This window comes from Camelina sativa, chromosome 1 (genome assembly GCF_000633955.1).
Source record: "Camelina sativa cultivar DH55 chromosome 1, Cs, whole genome shotgun sequence".
Taxonomy (NCBI): domain Eukaryota; kingdom Viridiplantae; phylum Streptophyta; class Magnoliopsida; order Brassicales; family Brassicaceae; genus Camelina; species Camelina sativa.
The window spans coordinates 16,000,546-16,025,287 of NC_025685.1; the positions used below are offsets into that span (position 1 = coordinate 16,000,546).

The window sequence follows — 24,742 nt, forward strand, 5'->3', positions numbered from 1 at the left end:
TGGTATCTCCGGAAGTTTGAGAATTATCCGGCTAATCGGCATGCTATTTTCCCTTATGTCTACTAAAATGGTTGAGAGATAGAACACAACTTTGCCAAGTTTGTACAATGTTTAAATTTTTTATGTTCCTGTAAATGATAATTTTCAGAAGATCTTTGTTGTGTTATATAACAAGGCTATGCTTTTCATCTTTTATGGTGCTGTTCGTTTTCTCCATTTCAAGAATGTATTTTCATACAAACAAGAGTGTCTCAGTGTGGTGACTTCGGCACTTAGCCGTCTTTTACAGTTGCATGAGTCCGACCCAATCACTCGGCATTGTTAGGGGTGGATTTCACCCCAACAATAGGTCTAGTCCAGAAAAAGTCCTAAAGGATTAATAGGCCGAGCAGGATATTTTGGTTTTTTCAGATGACGAACCGACACAGTAATCTATAAATAGTGAATGTACGGCGTACGGCGAAAGGAGACAGAAAACGGGGAGAAAATTCGTACAAGAGAACATGTTCTCGCAGTATCGAATTGATGAGCTCGAAGTTCGTCAATTGTTTCCTTTTCGTCATTTCGTAGCTCGTCGTTACCAATTGTAGCCCGACTTTTTCATATATAAAAGAGAATTTCGACCCTCTAAATACCTAACTAAAACACTTTAATTGGACCGATTTGGACATCAACAATTTGGCGCGCTAGGTAGGGGGAACCAAGTTGAGATTCTCTTTGAAAGTTTGAAGAACGGATCTACAACAGATACGCAAGATGACCATAGCCACAAAGGAAGGAAGCAAGGAAGCCGGATCGTCAGGGGGAACAACAACCCCGGCAGCGGGTCAAGTAGGACAGGCGGTCCTCCCAACCCCAGATGCTCCAACAAAGGCTGCTACAGCGGAGATTCCAAAAGCGTTCGTCATCGCAAGAAATCTAGCGAGCCCGACGATCACAGTACCGACTCTGAACCCAAGGCAACTCACCTTGATCAATAGCCAGCCCGTCTCCAGCATAGACGAGCTATTACGTGGGATCTTAGCACGCCTCGACCAACAGGAACAGCGAACCAATACTCGATTGGACACATTAACCGCAGCACAGGTAGGATCCCAGGAGGAAATCAACCATCTCCAGGCCGTCCGACAAGGTTCGACGAATCTTTTCTCGGCAGGAATGATGCCAAGGCCGTCTGCGGGAACTGGCGGACCTGAGCGCAACCGCGACCCTAACCCGCGTATCGTTGAACAGAGCGACAACGCCAAGGATGCCGAGCTGAAGCAAATTAGGGAAAAGATGCAAGAGATGGAGACTATATTTCATAAAGCGACGAGTAGAGCACCACAGGTAGATCTCATGCTCGAGGCAACTCAGCGAACCCCATTCTCGATGAGGCTTGATCCCACACCAGTAAAGCGAGCGGTCAAGCCAAGGCTGGGTTACTACGACAGGACAGCCGACCTACGAGACTTTCTGCTCACTTTCGGGGTAGCACTCGGCCCCCTGCAGTTCAGCCCGACAGAATACGATGTTGGAGCATGCCAAGTCTTCATCGAGCACTTGACCGGAGCAGCTTTGAGTTGGTTTTCGTGGCTCCCATCCGGATCGATTGATAGTATTAAGGAACTGATACCCAAGTTTTTAAAGCTGTTTTCCGTTTTGATGGAAAACAAGAACTCCCATGCCGATCTGTACGCATTGACTCTAGGGCGAGATGAATCACTTCGATCTTTCATCAGACGTTTTAAAGAAGTCGTCGTTAACGTCTCAATTCCAGACGCCGCAGCTATCGTTGCACTCAAAAACGCGTTGTGGTACGAATCTCGATTTAAAGAAGAGCTGTCCTTGACCCATGTAGAAACCATAGACGACGCGCTACTATGAGCTGCGAAGCACATAGAAGTCGAAGAAGAAAAGGTGGTCAACGCTAAGAAGCATGCCACAGAAACAAGCATCGCAACCAAGCCACCAACAGTCACAGCTCCAAAGGTCGAACACGTTGAGCCGCGCCAGCACATCTCCCGAAACCCAGACCGAACTCGTCGAACCTTCGCGATCACTGAAAATAAGTACATTAGAAAGGAAGGAGGTGAGGGCAGCGCAGCTCAATATTGCGACTTCCATCAGAGTACCACACATTCAACTGAGGAGTGTCGTTACCTCCAAACGATCCTGATGGATCGATACAAAAAGGGAGCAATAGTAGTCAAGTCTGACAGAAGCAAGACACCTCGGCCCGGAAAGAGCGATACCAAACGAGCTGAGAATATCACCCGCAAATTTGTAAAAGACTCAAAGACACTCGCTGACCAAAGTGAGGACGAGATAGAAATCCCAGATGACGTCAATCACGAAAAACGGCCACGCCCAGATCATCAGCCCGACCACCGTCCCCTAGTAGTAAGACGGATAAACATGATCATGGGCGGGCTATCAGGGTGCAAGGATTAGGTCAGGTCAATAAGAGACTCTACCAAGAAAGCCGAAATGAAGAAATCATGGCCATCAAAGATCGGTTCCGAAAACACGTCGATAGCCTTCGACGATAGCGATCTAGAGGGTTTAGATCTCCCACATAATGATCCCCTGGTTGCTGAGATATTGGATGCCTACCAAAAGAGGGGAAGTGCACGTAGGAAAAGGGAGAATCTTCATGGCCTGGCTTCCACCAATTGAAGTTTCGAAGTTATGAGAATCTTGATCGATGCCGGAAGCTCGGTAAATGTGATCTTCAGAAATGTCCTGGCACAAATGGAGATCGGCGAGAGCGAAATCAGGCTAGAGTGCAACTCTCTAACCGGTTTCAACGGAGATCATCTCATGTTGGTCGGTACTATCGACTTGCCGATCTTTGTAGGAGGAATGGCAAGGTATTCCCAGTTCGCCATCATTGACAGGCCTACCATCTACAATGTCATTCTCGGAACACCATGGCTCCACAAGATGAGGGAAGTCCCGTCTACGTACCATCAGTGCGTGAAATTCCCAACCCCAAAGGGTGTGTTTACACTGCGCGGCAACCAGCAGAGCGCGAGAACTTGCTTCCTGATCGAACATAAAATTCGTACAGCAAAGAAGTTATAGCAACCAAAGCAGCAGGTCGGCAAAGATGACTCGTCGCCGACCGATGGAAGACCGACCCCGATCCAACAGGGTGTCACCACAACGGAAGAAGTAAGCCTCGACTAGGCCGACGGAAAACAATGTGTGAATATTGGAATGGAAATAACCAAAGCCATGCGCACCGAGCTGATCCTCTTCCTCAAGACAAACATCTCAACGTTCGCATGGACAGTAACCGATATGAAAGGAATCGATCCGACCGTTACAACTCACGAGCTCAATGTCGATCCAACACACAAGCCGGTCAAACATAAACGACGCAAGCTAGGCCCCAAAAGACCGCAAGCAGTAAACGACAAAGTTGACAAACTCCTCGGCGCCGGATCCATTGTAGAAGTCAAATGCCCCGAGTGGCTAGCTAATCCGGTAGTCGTCGAAAAGAAGAACGGGAAATGGCGAGTCTGTGTGGATTTTACCGACCTTAACAAGGCCTCTCCGAAGGACAGCTTCCTGTTACCATGGATCGACCAGCTCGTCGAAGAAACCGCAGGAAATGAACATCTAACCTTTATGGACGCCTTCTCAAGATATAACCAAATCCTGATGCATAAAGATGACCAGGAAAAGACATCGTTCATCACTGATAAGGGAACGTATTGCTACAAGGTCATGCCCTTCGGTTTAAAGAATGCGGGAGCAACTTACCAGCGGTTAGTTAATAAAATGTTCGCTGAGCAGCTCGGTAGAACCATGGAGGTATACATAGACGACCTGCTCGTCAAGTCACAGGGTGCCAGCGATCACGTCACCCATCTCCGGCAATGCTTCAACACTCTGAATAAGTACGGAATGAAGTTAAATCCAGCCAAATACACCTTCGCAGTGAAATCAGGGGAATTCTTGGGATACCTAGTAACTCGGCGATGCATTGAAGCGAATCCAAAGCAGATCAAGGTGATCATTGACCTACCTTCGCCAAAAAGTGCCAGAGAGGTTCAGTGGCTAACCGGACGGATCACCGCCATAAATCGCTTTATATCAAGGTCGACGGATAAATGCTTACCATTCTACCAGCTCCTCAAAACGGCAAGCACCCCCGATGGCGCCGTAAAGGGAAATTCGAGTGGAACGAGGCCTGCCACGACGCGTTTGGTAAACTGAAGAATTATTTGTCAACACCCGGATGCTTGCAAAACCAAAGCTCGGCGAAGTTCTGTTCCTTTACATCGTGGTTTCCGCATCAGCGGTCAGTGGGGTGCTCGTCAAAGACGACCGTGGAGAGCAACGACCTATTTTCTATGTAAGCAAGTCCCTCAACGACGCCGAGACCCGTTACCCAACAGTCGAAAAGGTCGCCCTGGCACTTATCACCTCGGCACGGAAGCTCCAACCCTATTTCCAGTCACACACTATCGTCGTCCTATCTAACGAGCTGATGTGGTCTATATTGCACAGTCCGAACCAATCCGGAGGACTAACAAAATGGGCAATCAAGTTCCGCACCCGCCCAGCCGCCAAGTCTCAAGTATTGGCCGACTTCTTAATCGAACTACCTTTGGAAGGTGCCGAGCCAACATCCTCCGATCCGACAGGTGGACTGTGGACTTTGCATGTCGACGGAGCATCTTCTCACTTAGGGTCCGGCGTAGGAATTCGATTAACATCTCCAACCGGGGAGATTTTAGAACAGTCCTTTCGCCTCCGGTTCCAGGCAACGAATAATGTCGCCGAGTACGAAGCGTTGATTGTCGGACTCAGGCTCACCAACGGAATGAAAATCAAACAGGTACGAGCCTTCTACGACTCTCAACTTGTCGCCAATCAATTCAGTGGCGAGTACGATACTAAAACCGAACCAATGGCTACCTACCTAGACGTCGTCAGGGTCTTATCCAAACGTTTTGATCAATTTGAACTCGTCAAAATCCCTAGAGGGGACAACGCTCCGGCCGATGCCTTAGCAGCACTCACTTCAACGTCAGACCCCGACCTTCGAGGGATTATCCCGGTAGAAAGCATCGACACGCTAAGCATAGCAGGAACTCGAGCAGAAACCTGTCTTGCCCTTCACCAGCCCAACGAAATCAGAACCACCTGGCGAACGGCAACTTCGCGACATTCATGCTCCCTAATGAAAGAACATCTGCTACGATGTACCGCATCAGGTGCCTTGTTGTTGTGTCTACATGGCGACGATACGAAACGAGTAATGATGGAAACTCACGAGGCGCTAGCGAGAACCACTCCGGAGGACGACCCTTAGCCTTACAAATCAAGAAGCACGGTCACTACTGGCCAACAATGATATCCGACTGCGAGCAGTTCGTCGCCAAGTGTGAGAAATGCCAACTTCATGCTCCAATCATCCACCAGCCAACCGAACTGCTACGAGCTGGCATAGCCCCGTACCCCTTCATGCGTTGGACAATGGATATTATCGGTCCGCTACCTGCATCGAGACAGAAGCGCTACATCCTTGTTCTCACCGATTATTTCACAAAGTGGGTCGAAGCCGAGTCCTACGCTATGATCAAGGCCAAGGACGTGCAGATGTTCGTCTGGAAATTCATTATCTGCCGACATGGGTTGCCATACGAGATAGTTACCGATAACGGCTCGCAGTTTGTTTCCCTCCAGTTTGAAGACTTATGTGCTAAGGGGAGAATCAAGCTACGGAAATCAACACCGCGATACCCCCAGGGGAACGGGCAAGCAGAAGCGACCAATAAAACAATACTCGACGGCCTGAAAAAAAGAATGGACGCCCAGAAGGGCGCATGGGCCGACGAGCTCGACGGAGTGCTCTGGTCCTACCGGACGATTCCACGACAAGCCACGAACCAGACCCCGTTTTCTTTGGCCTATGGAATGGAAGCAATGGCACCAGCTGAGGTCGGCAGTGTGAGCCTTCGCCGAACAATGCTCGTCCAAGACGCAGCACTCAATAGCCAGATGATCCTGGATAGGCTAGACAAACTGGAAGAAGAACGTGACAAGGCGCTTCTACGAATACAAAACTACCAACTCGCCGCGGCCAAGTATTACAACAAGAAAGTCCACAATCGGCACTTCGACGAGGGAGATCTTGTACTACGAAAAGTCTTCTAAAACACAACCGAGCCCAATGCCGGAAAAATGGGAGCCAATTGGGAAGGTCCGTATCAGGTGTCAAAAGTCGTCCACCCTGGTGTTTACGAGCTCCTGACAATGAGCGGCGAGCCAGTACCTCGCTCTTGGAACATCATGCACCTAAAGCGATACTATTACTATAAAAAAAACAAAGAAGGGCGACATTCGACTATACGTTTTCTACAGTTTTAATTATCCATGTAATGTGAACTGCGAGCGACTTGATGCCTCTTGATCGGGGGGTACGTAGGCAGTCTCGTTTACGAGATACAGCTGCCAATAACTATATCTTTCCTATGCTTATCAGTGATCGTGCGTTGCACCCGAATAACAACAAAAGTATAAAAAATTAGCTGGTTCAAAAAAAAGGGGAGCCGACCTCTAACCTGGCAAAAGTTCAAAAGGGGGAGCCGACCCCAGTACGGCACATACCAAAAAAAAAAGGGGGGGGGGGTACGAAGAGATCGGGATCGTCAAATTCCAGGCCACCGATGGTCGTTTGCCAGAAACGGCACGAATCCTTCAATTCTTTCAGCCTGTCCATTGGGACGACATCACCCCTGGAGACCATCCTCTCGAGGTAGGAGCAAGCCCCTTCAACGCGATTACTCTCGCAGAAGTAGTGATCTGTACTCTAAAGCTAATTAATGTACCGCCGCAACACGTCGACCCGAGTTCGGCACGTGTCGAGCTCCATATGATCTTCGTATGGCCTCCTACCAATAGGTCCAAGGTCGACCTCTTCAAGATCGGGAACCCCCGCTTCGGCCAGTAACGCCTTGCAGTGAGAGCGCTCCTCAAGCAGTCGGTCCCATCTCCATTAAGGAAAGAACAGCTCATCGTCAATCAGAAGCTCGAGATGCTCTACATTCCCATCTATAAGGAAAAATTGGAAATGACGCTCAAACTGTCGACGCGTTGCCACAATATAATCCCGCAGCAGTTAAATCCGAGCATGATAGTACTCCAGCTCCGAACGAATCACATCATCAGGTCGTACAGCGAGCCGCTCCCGCGCCCTCCTCAACCACGCCGACCTCGTTGTTACAGGCATCGCAACTCGGTTTACACGAAACATACAGAGGAAAATGAAAGAAGGATGGGCAATTTGTAGATTGCAAAAATGCGTGTTCCCGAGGGGAGAAATAAATCAAGCCTCGGGAAACACACCCATCAAATGACCAACGCGTTTCATAGGCAAAATATATATATATATATAGATAACTTATGATGAGTCGCGTGTCGACCTATATAATAAAACCGAGTTCGCTACTCGTAATAAGAGAACAAGCCGACCACAGCGTGTCGCATTTGTATAATTCAAGCCGAGTCGCGACTCACAATTTCATGGGCAAGCCGACCATCGCGTGTCGCACCTATATAATAAAGCCGATCCGCTACTCGCAATTTCTCGGGCAAGAAGACCATCGCGTGTCACATTGGTTGGCTCGTCACAAGCATCCCATCGGTTGGCTCGTCATAAGCATCCCATCGGTTGGCTTGTCACAAGCATGACCAGCGGATCTACTCTCGCCAAAGTAGACATCCTCCCCGCAAAAGCAATGCGCCCAACCAAGGGGAAGCGAAGTCAAGCTTTTCTCCGAGGACCTTACTTTGGCAAAAAGACGCAACAACCTCGGTCGATCCCGACGAAGAGCCTGAATCATCTAAGCGCGACACGAGAAAGGTTCGGCTTGTGTAAAGATATAGAATGAAGAAATTTTAGAAACAGAAGGACGGTACGAGCTAAGCAAAAACAAGGAGACCAGAGTAAAAGAAGGTCATCAATTCAAAATAAAAAACATAATTAAGTTCCAACAACAATGCCATAGCAGCCCAGCATCCGCTACATCACGGGGATAAGTTCAAAAGAGAAGATAAGTTCAAGTGGCAACAAGACCATCCACAGGAGAATTATCACCGACCTCCAAAACGTTAGGCTCAACCGACAGAGCGACTGTCGAATCGTTCAGCACGGGAGGAGCATCATCTTCAAACGAGCGAGCTAGTGTCGGAGGAATGGTATTTTCTTCCTCGGCTTCCCCATCCTCACTGGACGCACGCTCCGACCTGTTATTCGCGCCCCGAGGAAGGAACCCACTCAGGAGGATCAGGGAAAGACTCAGCAAAAATGGAGGAAATGTCGAAATCCCCGAGATTGAGATCCGGGATGTCAATCTTGAGGATTTCCTCCTTTAGCTCAGCCGCCACAGCAGCAACCCTCAAGCATTTGCGCATTCCCCAAGGCCTAATTGTACTCGAGCAACTTCGGGCGACATGCCTCAACAGCCTCCGCTTGAGCCTTGTGGCGATCCAGAATCTTCTGGGCACGATCGGCAACCCTATGATAAGCAACCAATTTCTGATACCGATCGAAACCACGACGACGAGCCCTAATCCTCGACGTCTCGGAGTCCAGAGCAGTCCAAAGTTGGGAACAAGATGCTTCTGCCATGTTGAGCTTCGACACGAGGGCAGCCTGCCCAGAATTTGCCACATCTCGATGAAGCTCCAACTCGGAAATCTTCACGCTCAGCGTCTGGTTCGAACAAACGGCCTCTTCCAGCTGAGCTTCGAGCTTCTTGAATTGCTCGACCGAGGGACATGCAGGGGTCGAAGAAGCAGCAGACTCCAGATCGTAAACAAGCCTCTCGTAGCCAAAAGCGAGACGGTTGATGCGACCTACGAGCTGAAACGACCACGAATCAGGAATGGAAATTAAAAAAAAAAATCAATTGACGAACTGCGAACCTCGAAGGCGGTATTCGCCAGATCGATGATCTTATCGCCCTCCTTCATCCTCTCGATCGGCATTAGACGACCTGACCCAAAATGGATCTTGCGAAACAGCTGGGTGCATGCCTCCGAGTCGTTCGGGAAAGCTCGGGTCGCTGAAGTATGAGAGAAATCCTACCGATAGTCTACGGTCTTCTTCCGCTTCGACGGTCCGATCGATCTTGAGACCGATCTGCTCTCTTCTGCGAAGGATTCGAAGAATCCTCCCTCCGACAACTGAAGTCACCCGCAGGCTTTTTCCCTTGGGAATCAGCTCCAGCGGGAAGAGCTAACGGATTTGATGGGAGGGGAGACGAACGCGACGCCGGTCTTTTGCCAGCTCGAATCTCAGCCGCACGTGAATCCCGAGAAGCCGGAGGAGATCTTCGTGATGAGTCGACCCCGGAAAGACGAGTCTCGGGTTGGACCTCAGGGCGAGAAGGTGGAGAGGGCGCAGGTGGACTAGACGCTTGACGGTAGCGAGCCAATACGTTGGGAACATCCAAATTAAGTCTCCCCATAGCTGCACAAAAATCAAGTTAAAAAAAAATAAGGAAGAGGTCGACAATGAACCAAAGAAAAAGTGTGACTATTACCTGTCGGTCGAGGAACTTGTTGTTTTCTCGGACGACCTCCTTTCCTATGTCCAGAGCCTAGCCAAATATACGGACCCACTGCTCGTATCGCGTCGATATCAGCTCAAAACGCAGGGGGATAAGGTAGAAGGCACCACGGTATGACAACTGCAAAGAAGCGAACCTTCTAAGTAACAAAAAATATGAGGGACGTCAACAAGTGACAAAGAAAGATGATCTACCAGGTGAAAGGTTCCACCCGGAAAATAAAGGGATCACAAGATCCTCGACGACCCCCGGAACCACTTTTATGAAAAAATAAGACCCTTCCCAGTTGTGAGTCTTCCCTTTCGCCCCTTCGACGAGCAGAGGGGGTCGTGAACTGACATAATAAACCTCAGGTTTCTTTTTTCTGTCAGACGCTGTTATACGGGTAAGTTCTTCAAAATGATCGACCGAAAGCCGAATCCCCGCTCTCTTCGCCAAGATCGAGATATCGACCGCGTTTCAAAACATAGCCGGAGCGAACTGAGAAATCGCCATTTTGCGCTTAGCAAAATACGACATCAAAAAAGAGGGAAGGGGAAAAGTAACCCCACACTCAGTGAAGAGTTTCTCCGAGAGACAGATGAACCCTTTGGGAACATCCCAAGGACGCTGATCGCGCTCGGGAATAATAATAACGGGATTGGCCGGGATTTCACCTATCTGAACTGACACACGAGCCGATTTGCGCTTAGAAGAAGATCGGGGAACAAAGGAGAGGGCATACGCTCTAGTTCCGGAAGGGTCGGCAACCGACGGGGGAAATCGGTGCCTGATAATGCGATTCGCCGGAACGATCGGCTCGTCAAAATCCTCGTCAACAAGAGAACGGATTTGACATGGAAGGGCTGACAAGCTCGGAACAGCCGCGTCGGAGAAGATGCGCCATTGGAGTTCGGCCAAATTGGTTTCGTCGGAATCAGACGACAATCCCGAAGAAACGTCGCTACTCGTCGGAGACCTCGCCATACGACGATCCGATCTAGTCGAACCACTAGAATTAGGCGAAGTATTCTGACGAAGGTGGCTCGCCGCCGAAGAATCAGACGAAGTGGACCGGGGGGAGGCCATAGAGTCTCAAGAAAAACAATATATATAGACGAGCTAGAAGACGAGGGAAGAGAGTACCTGGGACGACGAGCCGAGGAAACGATCGATGGAGAGGAATGAAGCTAAAGTAAGGAAGGGGCGAGTATTTATAAGGTTGAAAGGAAGATTCCCGAAGAAATCATCATTACAACTCGAGGATCGACGCGATGTTACAACTTCCGGATGTCACGCGCGTCAAGATAAACGCGTGACGATGCGACCGCGTTTTTCGGGAAACGGAAAAGCCCATGCGCGACTCTCCAATTTCCCAATGTTTGTCCGCGAACCCTTCAAATGCCATCATTTGCCGACTTTGGATCAGCTCGTCGTCAGAAACAAAGGTTCGAAGCTTATGCGACAGCCGGGAAATCACTGGAAGACACAGAGTTCTCCGCATAACTACGAACTGAAGATGGGGGGAATACTGTTAGGGGTGGATTTCACCTCAACAATAGGCCTAGTCCAGAAAAAGCCCAAAAGGATTAATAGGCCGAGCAAGGTATTTTGGTCTTTTCAGATGACGAACCGACACAATAATCTATAAATAGTGAATGTACGGCGTACGGCGAAAGGAGACAGAAAACAGGGAGGAAATTCGTACAAGAGAACAGGTTCTCGCAGTATCGAATTGATGAGCTCGAAGTTTGTCAATTGTTTCTTTTTCGTCATTTCGTAGCTCATCGTTATCAATTGTAGCCCGATTTTTCATATATAAAAGAGAACTTCGACCCTCTAAATACCGAACTAAAACATTTTAATTGGACCGATTTTGACATCAACAGCCATGTACTCAGTAGTCCACTCTAATCAGTGTCTTAAATAATCTTTGCAAATCTAAACAATTTTAGTGTTATCTTCTTAGTCAATGAATTTTACGTGGTATTCTTCTTTCTTTTTTTTTCTTTTTTTTATTAAATGCTCTTTCTACTTTTAATTAACTATTGCAGGTATCATCATCTCTATCACATACTCTAATTAACTATTTAGTTGATGGATATAGATGTGGGTATTCGAGTATGGAAACTGCTAAGAGATCAATTGTTCAACAAAAATAATGGAAACTGCTAAGAAGATACTTGTTGAACAATTGATCTAACGCTGTCACCTGCCAAATCAAACTAGCGGATGTATATCTTCAGAAATGCTTAAATATATACTTTCGAGGAAATTGATCTTTTAAAAGCGAACTCCGATTTGACATTTTTCAATGTCCACTCTTTTGTCGCTTTTGCACTTGTAGACATCTGTATAATTGGTGGCCTAACTGATAAACCAAAAAGAAAAATCCGACAAATATAGAATGAATACTCTTCTTTCTCAAAGTTTCTTTATTTCACTTGTTCAACCTAATACAGATGCGAGTGGGAGAGAAACTATTTATAGGCTTTCAAACTATAAAATATCAAAAGAAAGAAACAAAACTACAAAATATTTTACACTCTTTATCCTAAACAATAATATATCTAAATATTTCATAATCTTACAATTATGTAGATTATTCTATATCTATATATTTAACTAGTAGAGTCCTCTAAATTAAACACGTAAAGGAGGTGATTATAGTTTATGATATGTTCCAATAAAGGATAACTGGGTCATATCCCCATAAGTAAGTTTGACTTGAAATTAAGTGTAATTTTAATATTTTGGTCAAACGAAGAGTCTTGTTATAGAAACACAATTTTCAAGCGTTATATTTAATGTGTTTGGAACTTGTCTTGCTTGCTTTCTTTGATATTTTGGAGAAGACAGTACTGTATCTTATATAATCGTCCTTAGTCGACGTCTTTCTCTCTATCCTCCTTTGACGTACTTTTTGACCTGCTTCTTATATGGAGATGATAAGAGCAATGGGAAGAAGATTGAACTTTGACGATGATGAATATTATGAGGAGGATGGTGACACTGAATGGGACGAGACGGGACGCACGATGATCTCTCACATATATGTTGCTTTCGACAAATTCATAAGGTCTATTCAGTTTGGCTATTTGGAGAATGGAGCTCAAGTCCTGTCTACAAAATATGGTTCATCTGAGGGATCATTTCGTATTGTAAGTTTTGTGTCTATAATTCTTTTTGTATCTTTGCTTTTGAGTCTGCTTAAGTCTCTGATGAAGTTTAGTCGCAGGTCAAACTGAAGGAAGATGAATATGTAACTGGATTGAGTGGAGTACTAGGAAAAGGTGGTAGAGGAATCAGAAATTTAACATTTCACACTAACCGTGGGCACCACGGACCCATTGGACGTCCAAGCGATAAATATCTATTAGGTGACGAAATAGAAATTGAACCGGAAATACGTAGTCGAAGTGAGTTCGGAGGTTTCTTTGGGTCTTCAAATGATTACCGTATGACATCGATTGGTATCTACGTGAGTCCCAATAATCACAGGGAGATATAGCCAAGCGAGTAAGCACGGCGTTCTAGCAGCGCTCGACAGTGGTTTAGTTCAAGTTGAATTTTATCTTAAATAAAAGTAGCTCTAATATAATGGAGCCTTGTCTTAGTTTCATCTCTCTAATTCTCAACCCTCAAGTAATAAGTTTCACCATAAAAAAATAAGAAATAAAAATGTGTCTTTGTTATCTAACTTATAAGGGTTGTTTTTTTTGCCGATTGTATCACACAATCCACAGACACTAGGTCTTATTCTTTCGATTTCGTTACAAATCTGAATCACGTCCAACAAATCAATACAATAAAACTTGCAGGTTTTTCGCATCAATATTTTGGTGAATTCTAGAGTTGACACATCAGTTTCTTTTCCTTCCAATTAAAACATATTATTAATACATTTCATCTTATATTTTTAACACCTCAGCTTTTCTAATTAAAACAAAAACCAATTTTAATAAAATTATTTTTTCCTGTAGATTTTTTTGGACCCAACGTGATGTTTAAGTAAGCGCACATAAATACACCGTTTTATACTAAGTATTAGTGTTTTTACATAATAGTAAATTATTAGTAGTAATTTGATAACATATTTATAATAGGGAATCAAACTCAATTAGAGAGAGGTGTGTGATGTTCTGTTATAAAATAGTCATATATATGCTTCTAAATCATATGTAAACTTTTGAAGTTCAAAAACAAATGTTCGATATTATGTTCTAAATTTTTCTCAAATCTTTCATTTAAAAAATAATAAAATATATATATAGTTGGAATATGTGAATAGTTACGTAAAATATAGAAATATGTAAACTTCCACCTTTTCAACTTATGAGGTGAACTTTTAAACCACTAACCAACACCATTAGTTAGTTAATTAGACATACCATAATTTCTTTTAGACGTTAAAATCATAGTTTTATAATTATCATCTTACGTTCACAAAACCTAAAAGAAACACAATTTCCATATCACAGTATTGGACCACAACACTGAACAAAACCTATTATAGAAAAGGCTATGTTCTTAAGTTTTAACAATGGATGAGGATACTGATGAAATTATTGCTTTAATCAATCAATACAATAAAAGTTATATGTTTTTCAGCAGAGCATGACACATCAGTTTTTGTATTGAAGTAGAGACTAATACATCAGTTAAAATGAATATCCAATTAAATTAAAATAATTAATACACATCAGCTTTTTTTACTCTTACGTGGACAAAATTAAAGAGAGAAACGACCCTCGATTTCTTCTTCTTCGTTGTCGTTCTTCTTCTTATTCGGGATTTGGTGGAGGTAGGGATTTATTCAATTTGATTTATCTGATTAAGTGTGACTGACGATCATTGATATCAAAAGTAATATTAATTGGACTGAACATCAATATTGAAGTATACTAAAATTATCTAAAATAAATACAAAACATTGTGTTCGGTTGTAAAAAAGAAATTATCCCCATCATTATAATATCTTTTATATTTCTATCATCATTAATATCATATTTAATAAATGTTTTGTATGATAGTATCACATTAGTTTTAAAGCAAAAAATAGCCTAAAATTATGTACCAAAGCATCATGAATTCTATTTGTTCAAGAGGGTTTGTATCAAATCAAGAACTAAGGGTTTGAAATCTCTAAACTTATTTCTTAAGGTAATAAAATTATAAATATATTCCAAAAATAAATTTATGAAATCAAAAACTCAAGTATCCTAAGATGATATAAATTATTATAACAAAAAAAATTACTGTTAAAATTATCAAGAACTTATGAAATTTGATTTCCAACAACATATATTATATTATGGAATCGGAAAAAAAACAAAACTTAAAAAAATATAACTAAAATAAAATAAAATAATAATCCTGCGGCGTAGCGCGGGTACTATTCTAGTTAACTTTAATTATACGTACTATTATTCAAATCTTGTGTTTGAATGCTTTTTCCTTAAAATAAATGGGTCCTCTTCAGCACATTTTTTCAGGGTTCTAAAATTTACTTGGAAATTCTCTATTTGCTTGCTACCCACACTACAACAAAACAATGCCATTTCCGATGGAATTCCCAATGGACCAAGTCCCTTCGGGCATTACCTACAGTTCCCAACCAATATACAACGAGACATAGGTAATGCCGGACGAGATTTATACAAGCGAACCAAATATTGTTGTTAGCTTATGTTGGTACCGCGATTAATCACCTCGCTTCGAGGAGTATACCTGAAGTAAATCAGCTGGGCTCGAAGTGGAAAGACAGCCCGGCCCACTGAGTCGAAGGGACCCAGGAAAGATGAGTGAGCTGCTGCCACACCCGAGTACGGAATGCGAGCCCGCAGTTTGCAGTCTATGGTCAAAGATTCCGTCGAGCTGTCAACAGTAATTAGAAGGCGTAATTCGCGAAGTAAATTGATTTCGCATTAATTACGCTTGTTGTACTATAAATAAGAAAAGAGAGAATGTTGTAAAGGACGGAAAAAAATTCTAATAGCAACATACGGTTTTCATCTTGCAACAAAATAATTACGCAAGTTAGCTCGGAACAAGCACAATGATCAACTCCTCCGATCGTAAAATCACTCCGTGAAGAGAAGTTCCCCTAAAACTCACATTTGGCGCTAAAAGGAAGGGGAGTTATCGCCTATAATCTCTATAGTTCTGACGCTTCTCTTAGATCAACGCCGTACAGCGCCACACTATGGCCCACGAATCGTCAAACCAAGTAACTCTGGAATCAGTTCAAAAACTTTTGCAGGACTTGGCAGAAAAAAAACCGACCGTCAACAAGCAGAAGCTGCTGTCTTGTCCGAGCACTTTGGTAGCTGAGAAGGACAAGTCTCTACCCGTTTAGAGGCAATCTCCAATTCTGTTACCAATCTTTCAGCCTCTCACCGCACGTATGCCGATCAGGTTGATCTCCTTTCCTCCAAGCAAAACCCATGGCGGCTCTCTTTGTACTTCACCATTCACCCCCCCCCCCCAGCAAGCCTCAATTCAAGCAACAACCGCCTCTTAGGTCGCACCCCCACAGATCGGCGATAACCATACCCTGGTGCAAGTCGAAATCGCCGGCACTTCGACAGCCCCAGTTTGACTCCCTCCCCCTGTGGGAGGTATTGTCCTTCAAGAGAACCTCACTCTGGGATTCTCTTCCAATCCTGAGTTCTAGCAAATGCAGGATGAGATACGAGACATGCGATCTAGGATGCACCATGCAACCACTTCGGCACCAAATATTTCTCGAGTAATCGAGGAATCGAAGCGAACTACTTTCTCGGCTCAAATAGCTAGAGTCCGCATTAAGGACACCGGGAAAATAAAATTTACGAGCTACGAGATAAAAGGAGATCTGACAACGCACCTCAAAACCTTTCTGCTCACGGCCAGCTGGGTAGATCTCGGGGCTCAAGTTCAGATTTCGGGTCTGTCGGACTCAACTGCCTTAGCCGCCTTGAAAAACGGTCTATGGCACGAGTCTTGTTTCCGAGAAGAATTGACTGTAAATCGGTTCCCCACTATCCAAGATGTTGTACATCGCACTTTGAACTGGATAGTCGCAGAGGAAGAAAAAGCGATTGCGGCCCAGAAGCGTAAAGCATCGTCCAAACCCTGGTTCGAGGTACTTGTGAAGAAAACACCACCCCCAACACCGAAGTCCGGACTCGGAACCTTCGCAGTAGACAAGTCTCCTCAAAAAGGCTCCCCAAGAGGATCACCATCCAAACCACCATTTTGACCACGCTCCAAGAGCGGAATAATCCAAGTAACAAATGGATCCGAGATGAAAACGCATACTGCAAACTGCACAAAACTAACGGGCACTCAACTCGGGATTGTAAGAAATTAATGCATCTCCTTGCCGAGAGGTTTGTGTCTAGCGAAATGTCGAGTGTGTCTATCGATGAGATCAAAAGATTCTAAAAAGACTCATTATATCATGGTTAAAAATCACAAAACATGATATATCAAGTCGATATTGCAACGATTAATAAACAAAACAAGCCCTTAGTAATGTATGCAATTTTTAATTACTTATATCTTGTTAATTTCTCATTTCTCTTTAATCGGTTTGGTCCTCTTTCTAAATACAATAAAATGTGAAAGTAGATTTGGATTATGATTTTTTCCGCAGTTTTGTTTTTATTATAACTAGCGATCTCATACTCAATAACATCATGATATCAATCAAACAATATCGGATAACATAAACCAATACCATAAACTAAATAACCAATAAACAAATAAAACAATAACCATCAATTCAATGATACCAAAAAGAAATAAACCAGCAACCTAACGTCATTCTAACGACCTACTCAAATAACCTATAAATGCCAGACAACACGTCAACAAACCACAATAATAGATATGAAATTATTTAACTTTTTTTGGGTAGAAATTATTGTTTTAAATATGACAATATATGCTTTTAAAAACTAACAAAGGAACGAGAAAAAGCAACATGTATATGGTTTTAAATTCAAATATGTGGATTATTTTCACATGTAGCCCATTTGCCCATTTGCCAGTACACACATAGCCTATTTATGAAATTTTGAGAATTAGATTTTGCTAAAGAAGCAATTAAGTTTTTTCCTAGAACAGATGCCAATAATATCAGATATGCCTGCCGCTTGTCAAACTCAGAAAGAAAGTTTTAGAAAGTAACTCTACTTTATTATGCAAGATATAATTTCTGAAAAGCACCCTCAAATTTTTCATATCATCTTATTTATAAAGTCACTAAATTTTTGATACAAGAAAGCAACTGAAACTTTATCAAAAAAAAAAAAAGCAACTGAAACAACAAGCCCTCGTATGATGATGCTTGATGCCTTGATGGATGATTCAGATCTAATAAATGATTCTTTTTTTTGTGTAAAAACATTAAATCATCTTTGTGTAGCCTGATTTTAATTTATCTCGATATAATTAATATTCACAATTTTAAAGTATTATAGATAAATTGTGAATATTAATAGATCTGAATAATCGTCTACACCAAGTTATTATATATACTCCACTCCAAGTTATGTGACGGCTATTTGGCAGTATACAACGAATATAGTGAAGAATGTTGTGTATGAGTCGTAAGTAAAACATTAGCGAAAAAATAAAAGATGAATAAAGAATCGATTATTCCGTGGTCCGTGCTATCACAAAATATTTTATTTTAATCTTTTTATAAAAAATATTATTTATTTAAAGATAAATGAGAAAAATAAAATTTAACATGTTAGAATGTCCCATATGCCCAGAACAAATTTCTCACTTAACTTCTCTCCTACTTTTTGTAATTTTTTATTTTTTAATTGGTGAGAATCAAGTTAGTCCATCAATGCAAATGATCTTATATATTTAGTCCAGACCTTTTCGACCATGCATGATGCACGTATAATGTATACGTACATGTAAATGTACATACATAGAGAGAGAGAGAAAGAGCAGGAGACAAGAAGAGAGTAAGCACCCAGAGCTTTCGAGCATGAGCATGCTAGAAAAAGGAACCATGTGTGCTCACTCTCTTCTGTCGCCTTCCTTATACCCATGACAGTGACTCCTTAAAAGCCTTTTCCCTATAAAATTGATATAAAAATCAAGTAATGTCAAAATATGTCATAGTCAGCCCCCATCAATATTTCTACGGTTTGTTTTGGTACTAGTACATTTTTTAAACTTAATTGACAAACTAATACATTTACTATTTAACGCATGCACTAACCTTCTTTAGTTGAACCTCCTTTAGAAAAAGGAACCATGTTAATGTAGTCACTGACCTCCTTCAGTTGAACCTTTTCATCTTCGTGCATGCTATGATCTATATAGTAGCCTCGGTCCCTAAATTTTAATGATATGAAACAAGTTTGTCTGGTTTTTGGGTTAATATATAAGGATTGCTAGGGGTATATATGATGATGCATGCATAAATATCATCATCATCCACTAGTTTCGTTTAATTTATAAAAATATTCCGCCGGATTAAACCCGTATCTTAGTTTATTAATTGTCAATTTGAGCATCTATATATATTCCCTCTTTTCATTAAATATTATATATCATGGAGTAACACATGATTATTGACATGAATAAAATATCCTTCATTGATCTAAAATGAGACTGGTCGGTTCTATAAGACACGTTATATGAATAACATAAATGTAAATACAACACATTGAGTCACAAAAATGAATTCGTTGTAAAAGACAGAACATAAAAATAGTGACTACATTAATTAATAACAAAGTGACTAAATCGTAACCGTCGTATGGGACACATACACTCCTCAATATTATAAAATGTTTTTATGTGAATACCTAAACTTTTATTTGTTTATAAAGTCTACATCCAATTCAGATTTTCGAATTGAGAGAGATCCCACTTAAAACGAAATGAAACTATTTATTTGGTCACTTGAACAATTAATAAACTATACATAGGTTTAGATGTATGTGAGAGATCCCCGACCATAATTAAGATCTCTTGCTAGAACACACATTGATCCTCCAATCAGAGAACAAAAGAATAAAAAGTAATATTTGTAAGAACGAATGTAAAATCGAAACGTAAGCCATAGGAAATGATATAAAAATAGAAATAAAAGCAAATATCACTAAAGGTTTGGAGTATACTAAGTAAAGCGAAAAGATGCTAAGGGCAACGAATTATGAACATCATGGCCATCTCACTAGTTTTTTTCTTTACATAGTTTTGCTTTTGATTTGATTTGATTCCTCTTCCACATTCTATTGTTCATGTGTGTTTGTATCTCACGCAAGCACAGCATAAGCGATCCCCCCTTAATACGTTTCTAGAAACATCGACGTAGTTACCAACTTTTATGTGGTAGATCAATATCTCCATAGAAAATATTTAGCTTTTTTGAATTGCAATACCGTTTGTTTGTAAATTCATCTTCCATGTACAAAATAATTGAACAAATCAACTAGCGAAAAACTTCACAATATGAAATATGATATTTTGAACAACATATTGTTAAGGGAAGCTAGATTCGAACCCTAGAAACTGATGAAATTTTTATGTACACATTACCATTTGTACCATGACTTATACAAAGAACAGTATATATCATGATTAATTACTAGACCTAAATGATTACCCATAGCATAATTACTTATCTAGGCTCTAGCTAATGGTTGGAGCTAGGCTTGGGCATAAAATCATCCGAAAATCCGATCCGAAAATATCCATAGAATAACCTATGGGTTTTTGTTTTCATTACTTTTGGATATCGGATAATATCCATTCCGAACCGATATCCAATAGATATGCATATATAACCGAAAATATAATAAACAACTTGATAAGGATAGATATACGGTTAACTATATACGATATACATGAACTGAACTGGAGATATAGATATACACACATAACTATATACAATATATATGAATCATAAATACTTATATATCTACGTTATTGTTTACTTTGGTTTTGAGTTTTTTGAATTGATAGAGTCTTATGTCTCACTTTATATGTTAGTACGTCGCACTTTTGTGTATTAGTATGGTTTTATGTTATTTTGAAATTTGAACTTGTCATTTACTTCATTTTTTTTCAAATACGCGGTTAGTATATTTTTTTGGATACATCGGATTAAAAAATATTCGAATAAAACCTTATTCAATAAGTTTTGGTTTAATTTTGGTTATCAACAATATATCTGAACCAATCCAAAGTCCGAATTATCCGAACTGAAACCGATCCGAATTTTCTAAATATGTGAACCAAATATACCAATATCCAAAAAATCCGAAATCTAAAATATCCTAACCAAATCCAATCCCATATCCGAACACCGAGACCTAGGTTGGAGCCATGAAAGTGACCAGACCAAGCAAAGAGAGTAGGATCCAGAGGAGGCCTATGGAGAGAGGCCTGCTAGCAACTAGTGAATGAGACATGTTGAAACTTGAAACCGAACATAGCTGTTTTCAGGAGGAATTCTGATTGCGTCGCAAGGTTGGCCATCAAAGACATGAGGAGTTAGTTGCACCCTGAGAAAAATAGCTGACAAAATGTTAAATACAAAAATAATTAAGGGACTAAAAGTATATATTCAATAGAATTACTAAATCGTCCAGTTTAGAAAATCCTCCACCTTCACTAAACCACTAGTGGTGTTATCGCCGGCGTTCTGCAAAAGTATCACCGGAAATGGCAAAGAATCAGAGGAAAATGTATGGAGACGCTACAAACTGGAATGGAGATGAGTATATAGAGAAGCAATACTGAAGGAGCGAGAGATAAAAACACATACAGTATTCATAACCGCCTGGGCTCCTCCTGTTCCGGCGAGAATCCATAATCCGGACGCCTTTGTTGTTGCTTCCAGCAATGAAACCTTAGCTTTCCATTCTCTTAACTTGCTTGTGTCTCAATCAACGAGTTTTGGCTACTCGAAAGGTCAGGATGTTATGGTGGTTGAACCTGAGAGAGTGGTTAGGGCACACGATGGCCCTGCTTATGATGTCAAGTTCTACGGTGAAGACGAAGACACAATGCAATCAACCGAGACTCTAAAAAATCCTCCTCTTCATAACCTTGATTCCACGATCACACTTTGCCTTTACCTGCGCCACAACACAAAATAGAGGCATAAGTATTACCAGAAATACTTAGTGAGACAATCCTTCCATCTACTGGGCTATACACAAAAGCAATAAGATCTCTCATGCCACAATCAACGAACAATAAAACAAACCAGGCAAGACACAAAGCAAACATGTCATCAGCCGCTGCTGAAGGTTGGTGCCGTCCGACACTTGCGAAGGGTGTGTCGACCGGCACACAACATGTGTAGATTGATACAACCTTGCGTCGATCGACATAATCTTTGTGTTGAACGACGCTCATGCTCAACATTTCACGAAATTCCTAATCGATCGATGCTCGTAGGTCAAACACTCCTTCCTCGCATTAGTGTCGACCAACACAAGACTTTTGTCGATCGATACTCCTGTCGAGCATCACCTCTTCACGATCAGAAACTCCGAATCTCGCCTCCATGCTTCTCCTATCCGTCCCACATGATCCCATGTACAGATTAAGCATCAGGAGCTACGAACAACACATAGAACTCACAAGAAGACAATCACATATCACACAAATCACAAAAAACAGAGATCTTAGCTTAGATAAGCAATGGTCATGCACTCACCTTTGCCAATCAAAGAGATCTAAGCCCAAACGACGATGATAGCACCACAACGACCTTCCCACCATGTTCTTAGACTTGGATCCACACTCTCCAGGAAGAAAACACACTAAGAGGGACAAGAATCTCCAAAAACTCAAGAACACTCTTTGGAAAAACTCTCTCTTTTCTTTTTCTCTCTATAAGTGTCAAAAGCGGCTAAAGAAGTGAAAGAAGTCGACTTTTCCCTTTTAGACTCGGGTCTAGAGTTCTCCTAAACCAGCCACACAAACCCAAAAAAGTAAAACTGAACCGAACACCCGACCAACACTGTGGGTGTCGATCGACACATCTACCAAAACTCCACTTTTTGGTTTGCGGATATTACATTAAAATAGAGATAATTATCACTATAAACTCTAATGACTAATGGGCTTTGTATTAATGATAAAAAAAGAAACTGTAATCTTTTTATTATCTTCAAGAATGTAACGATACAATCTGTAACCGTAAGAGTCTCTAGACACAGCTAGAGCAATGCTCTCACTCTCTAAGAAGTCACAAGCGACTCTGTTTTTACTCACAAACAACATAATCCTTCTACACGTGCCATATGTACATTTTGCTTAAATTTGTTTCTTTCTTTTCTTTACAGTTTTGTTACAACTTATATATTGTGAAAAGCAAAGAGGGCTTTAATTTCAACACACGGTAAAGACCCGGCCCAGTTATAACGTGTCCAACTCTATTCCCAACAGACTACGTCCTTCCCTTCCACTCACCTGAAAAAAATCCAAAAACCAAAAAAAAACCACAGAGAGGTCGCTGCAAAATTCCAAATCTCTCTGTCTCTCTGTCCCTCCAGATTTGAATCCAAGTTTTTGAGATCTGAGAAGATGTCTACGTTTAGCGGCGATGAAACTGCTCCGTTCTTCGGCTTCCTTGGCGCCGCAGCCGCTCTCGTCTTCTCCTGTAAGCATTTTGCTTCTCTTTCTCAATTCGTTATCAAAATCCGTTTGATCTGAGCTTGTTCTTGTTAATTGGAAACCATTATGAGATTCAGATGATTTCTTAGAGATTTGTGTAGTTGGAGAGTCACGTCGTTTCTCTATAGTTATAGAACCTATATATGTATGAGATCGTTGATCATGGATTACTGTTCTTAGGGGTTCGATCTGCATCAACATGATATTAGAATTATGATTCATTTCTGAGGAAATTAACTTTATAGATCATAATCTGGATTTAGGGATTGATTTGTTTACATTCCCTGAAACTTGGAGGGATCGTATTTGGTTGTTGTAACCTGAGATGTTATTGGATTGGGTTTATATTGTAGGTATGGGAGCTGCTTATGGGACAGCAAAGAGTGGTGTTGGTGTGGCTTCAATGGGAGTGATGAGACCTGAGTTGGTTATGAAGTCTATTGTCCCTGTGGTTATGGCTGGTGTTTTGGGTATTTATGGACTCATTATTGCTGTTATCATCAGTACCGGTATCAATCCCAAGGCTAAGTCTTACTACCTCTTTGATGGCTATGCACACCTTTCTTCTGGTCTTGCTTGTGGTCTTGCTGGTCTCTCTGCTGGTATGGCCATTGGTATTGTCGGAGATGCGGGCGTTAGGTTAGTTCCTTTTTCAGCTATAATCGATTCTTTTTTGTAGAGAATGTTTAAATTAATGTCTAACTGATTTTGAAATTTGTCTCAGGGCAAATGCTCAGCAACCTAAGCTCTTTGTTGGGATGATTCTTATCCTCATCTTTGCGGAAGCACTTGCTCTTTACGGCCTCATTGTAGGCATTATCTTATCTTCTCGAGCTGGTCAGTCCAGAGCAGAATGAGGAACCAAAACAAATGTCAGAAACGAAAATGTAAGTACGGATTCTCTGGCACGCCAAGCGCGTACATATCCGTCACAAGCTTTGTTTGTAGATTCTTTTCCTTCCAATTGACTCATATGAGCTGATCTTTTGTTGTAAAAAAATAAGAAAAAAATAATAAAAAATAAATTATATATTAATCTTTCTAATTTTAAACATCTTAATTGTACAATTAACTCATTTAACCTACTAACTATACAATAAAACCTTTAAGAAATTTTTACATTTAAACAAAACTAAATGCATAAAAATCACAATCAAGTCAAATTAGTTTTGTAACTTACACTCAATTGTACATGGATTACACATTTGTTATCAACAATTTACCTATAAATAGTAAACACCTCACTAATCACCATCATATAACAAATCCCTCATAAAAATAAAAATTCTATAACATCATTTCTCAATATAACTAATGGTGTTTCAAATATTTTATGTATGTCACTTATGAAGATTTGAAAGCAAATGTTGGTTTTAGTGTTTATAGATTTCATGTTAGTATATTTATAAGAAGTTCAAGTGATTCAAATACGGTCTAGCGGTAAATTTTGATATCTATTTTAATTTTATCATATTTTATAAGAAACTAATACATTTCTGTTTCTTATCTTTTAGTTATCTTTATAACCTACTATTTGTAAT

The 24,742-nt window shown here is 41.4% G+C and overlaps 5 protein-coding genes across 5 annotated transcripts in view; all 5 read left to right on the top strand.

The window, feature by feature from the left end:
• Nucleotides 1-169, top strand: part of LOC104792193 (polyprenol reductase 2-like) — a 2,152-nt gene extending 1,983 nt beyond the window's left edge. The window contains exon 7 of the mRNA XM_019228371.1: nucleotides 3-169. Coding sequence (XP_019083916.1) covers nucleotides 3-66 — 64 coding nt within the window. The 3' untranslated portion in view covers nucleotides 67-169. The remainder of the gene's footprint in view (nucleotides 1-2) is intronic.
• LOC104708669 lies at nucleotides 2,671-3,066 on the top strand. Its single transcript, XM_010425271.1, has one exon. The coding sequence runs from the start codon at nucleotides 2,671-2,673 to the stop codon at nucleotides 3,064-3,066; it is 396 nt and encodes a 131-aa protein (XP_010423573.1).
• Nucleotides 4,229-5,308, top strand: LOC104708678. The gene has a single exon (XM_010425283.1). The coding sequence runs from the start codon at nucleotides 4,229-4,231 to the stop codon at nucleotides 5,306-5,308; it is 1,080 nt and encodes a 359-aa protein (XP_010423585.1).
• LOC104708686 (jacalin-related lectin 24-like) lies at nucleotides 12,408-13,062 on the top strand. Its single transcript, XM_019231808.1, has 2 exons — nucleotides 12,408-12,712; nucleotides 12,790-13,062. The coding sequence occupies exons 1-2, from the start codon at nucleotides 12,491-12,493 to the stop codon at nucleotides 13,060-13,062; spliced, it is 495 nt and encodes a 164-aa protein (XP_019087353.1). The 5' UTR covers nucleotides 12,408-12,490.
• LOC104792208 (V-type proton ATPase subunit c1) lies at nucleotides 22,982-24,246 on the top strand. The gene is made up of 3 exons (XM_010518303.2): nucleotides 22,982-23,187; nucleotides 23,555-23,840; nucleotides 23,926-24,246. The coding sequence occupies exons 1-3, from the start codon at nucleotides 23,112-23,114 to the stop codon at nucleotides 24,056-24,058; spliced, it is 495 nt and encodes a 164-aa protein (XP_010516605.1). The 5' UTR covers nucleotides 22,982-23,111; the 3' UTR covers nucleotides 24,059-24,246.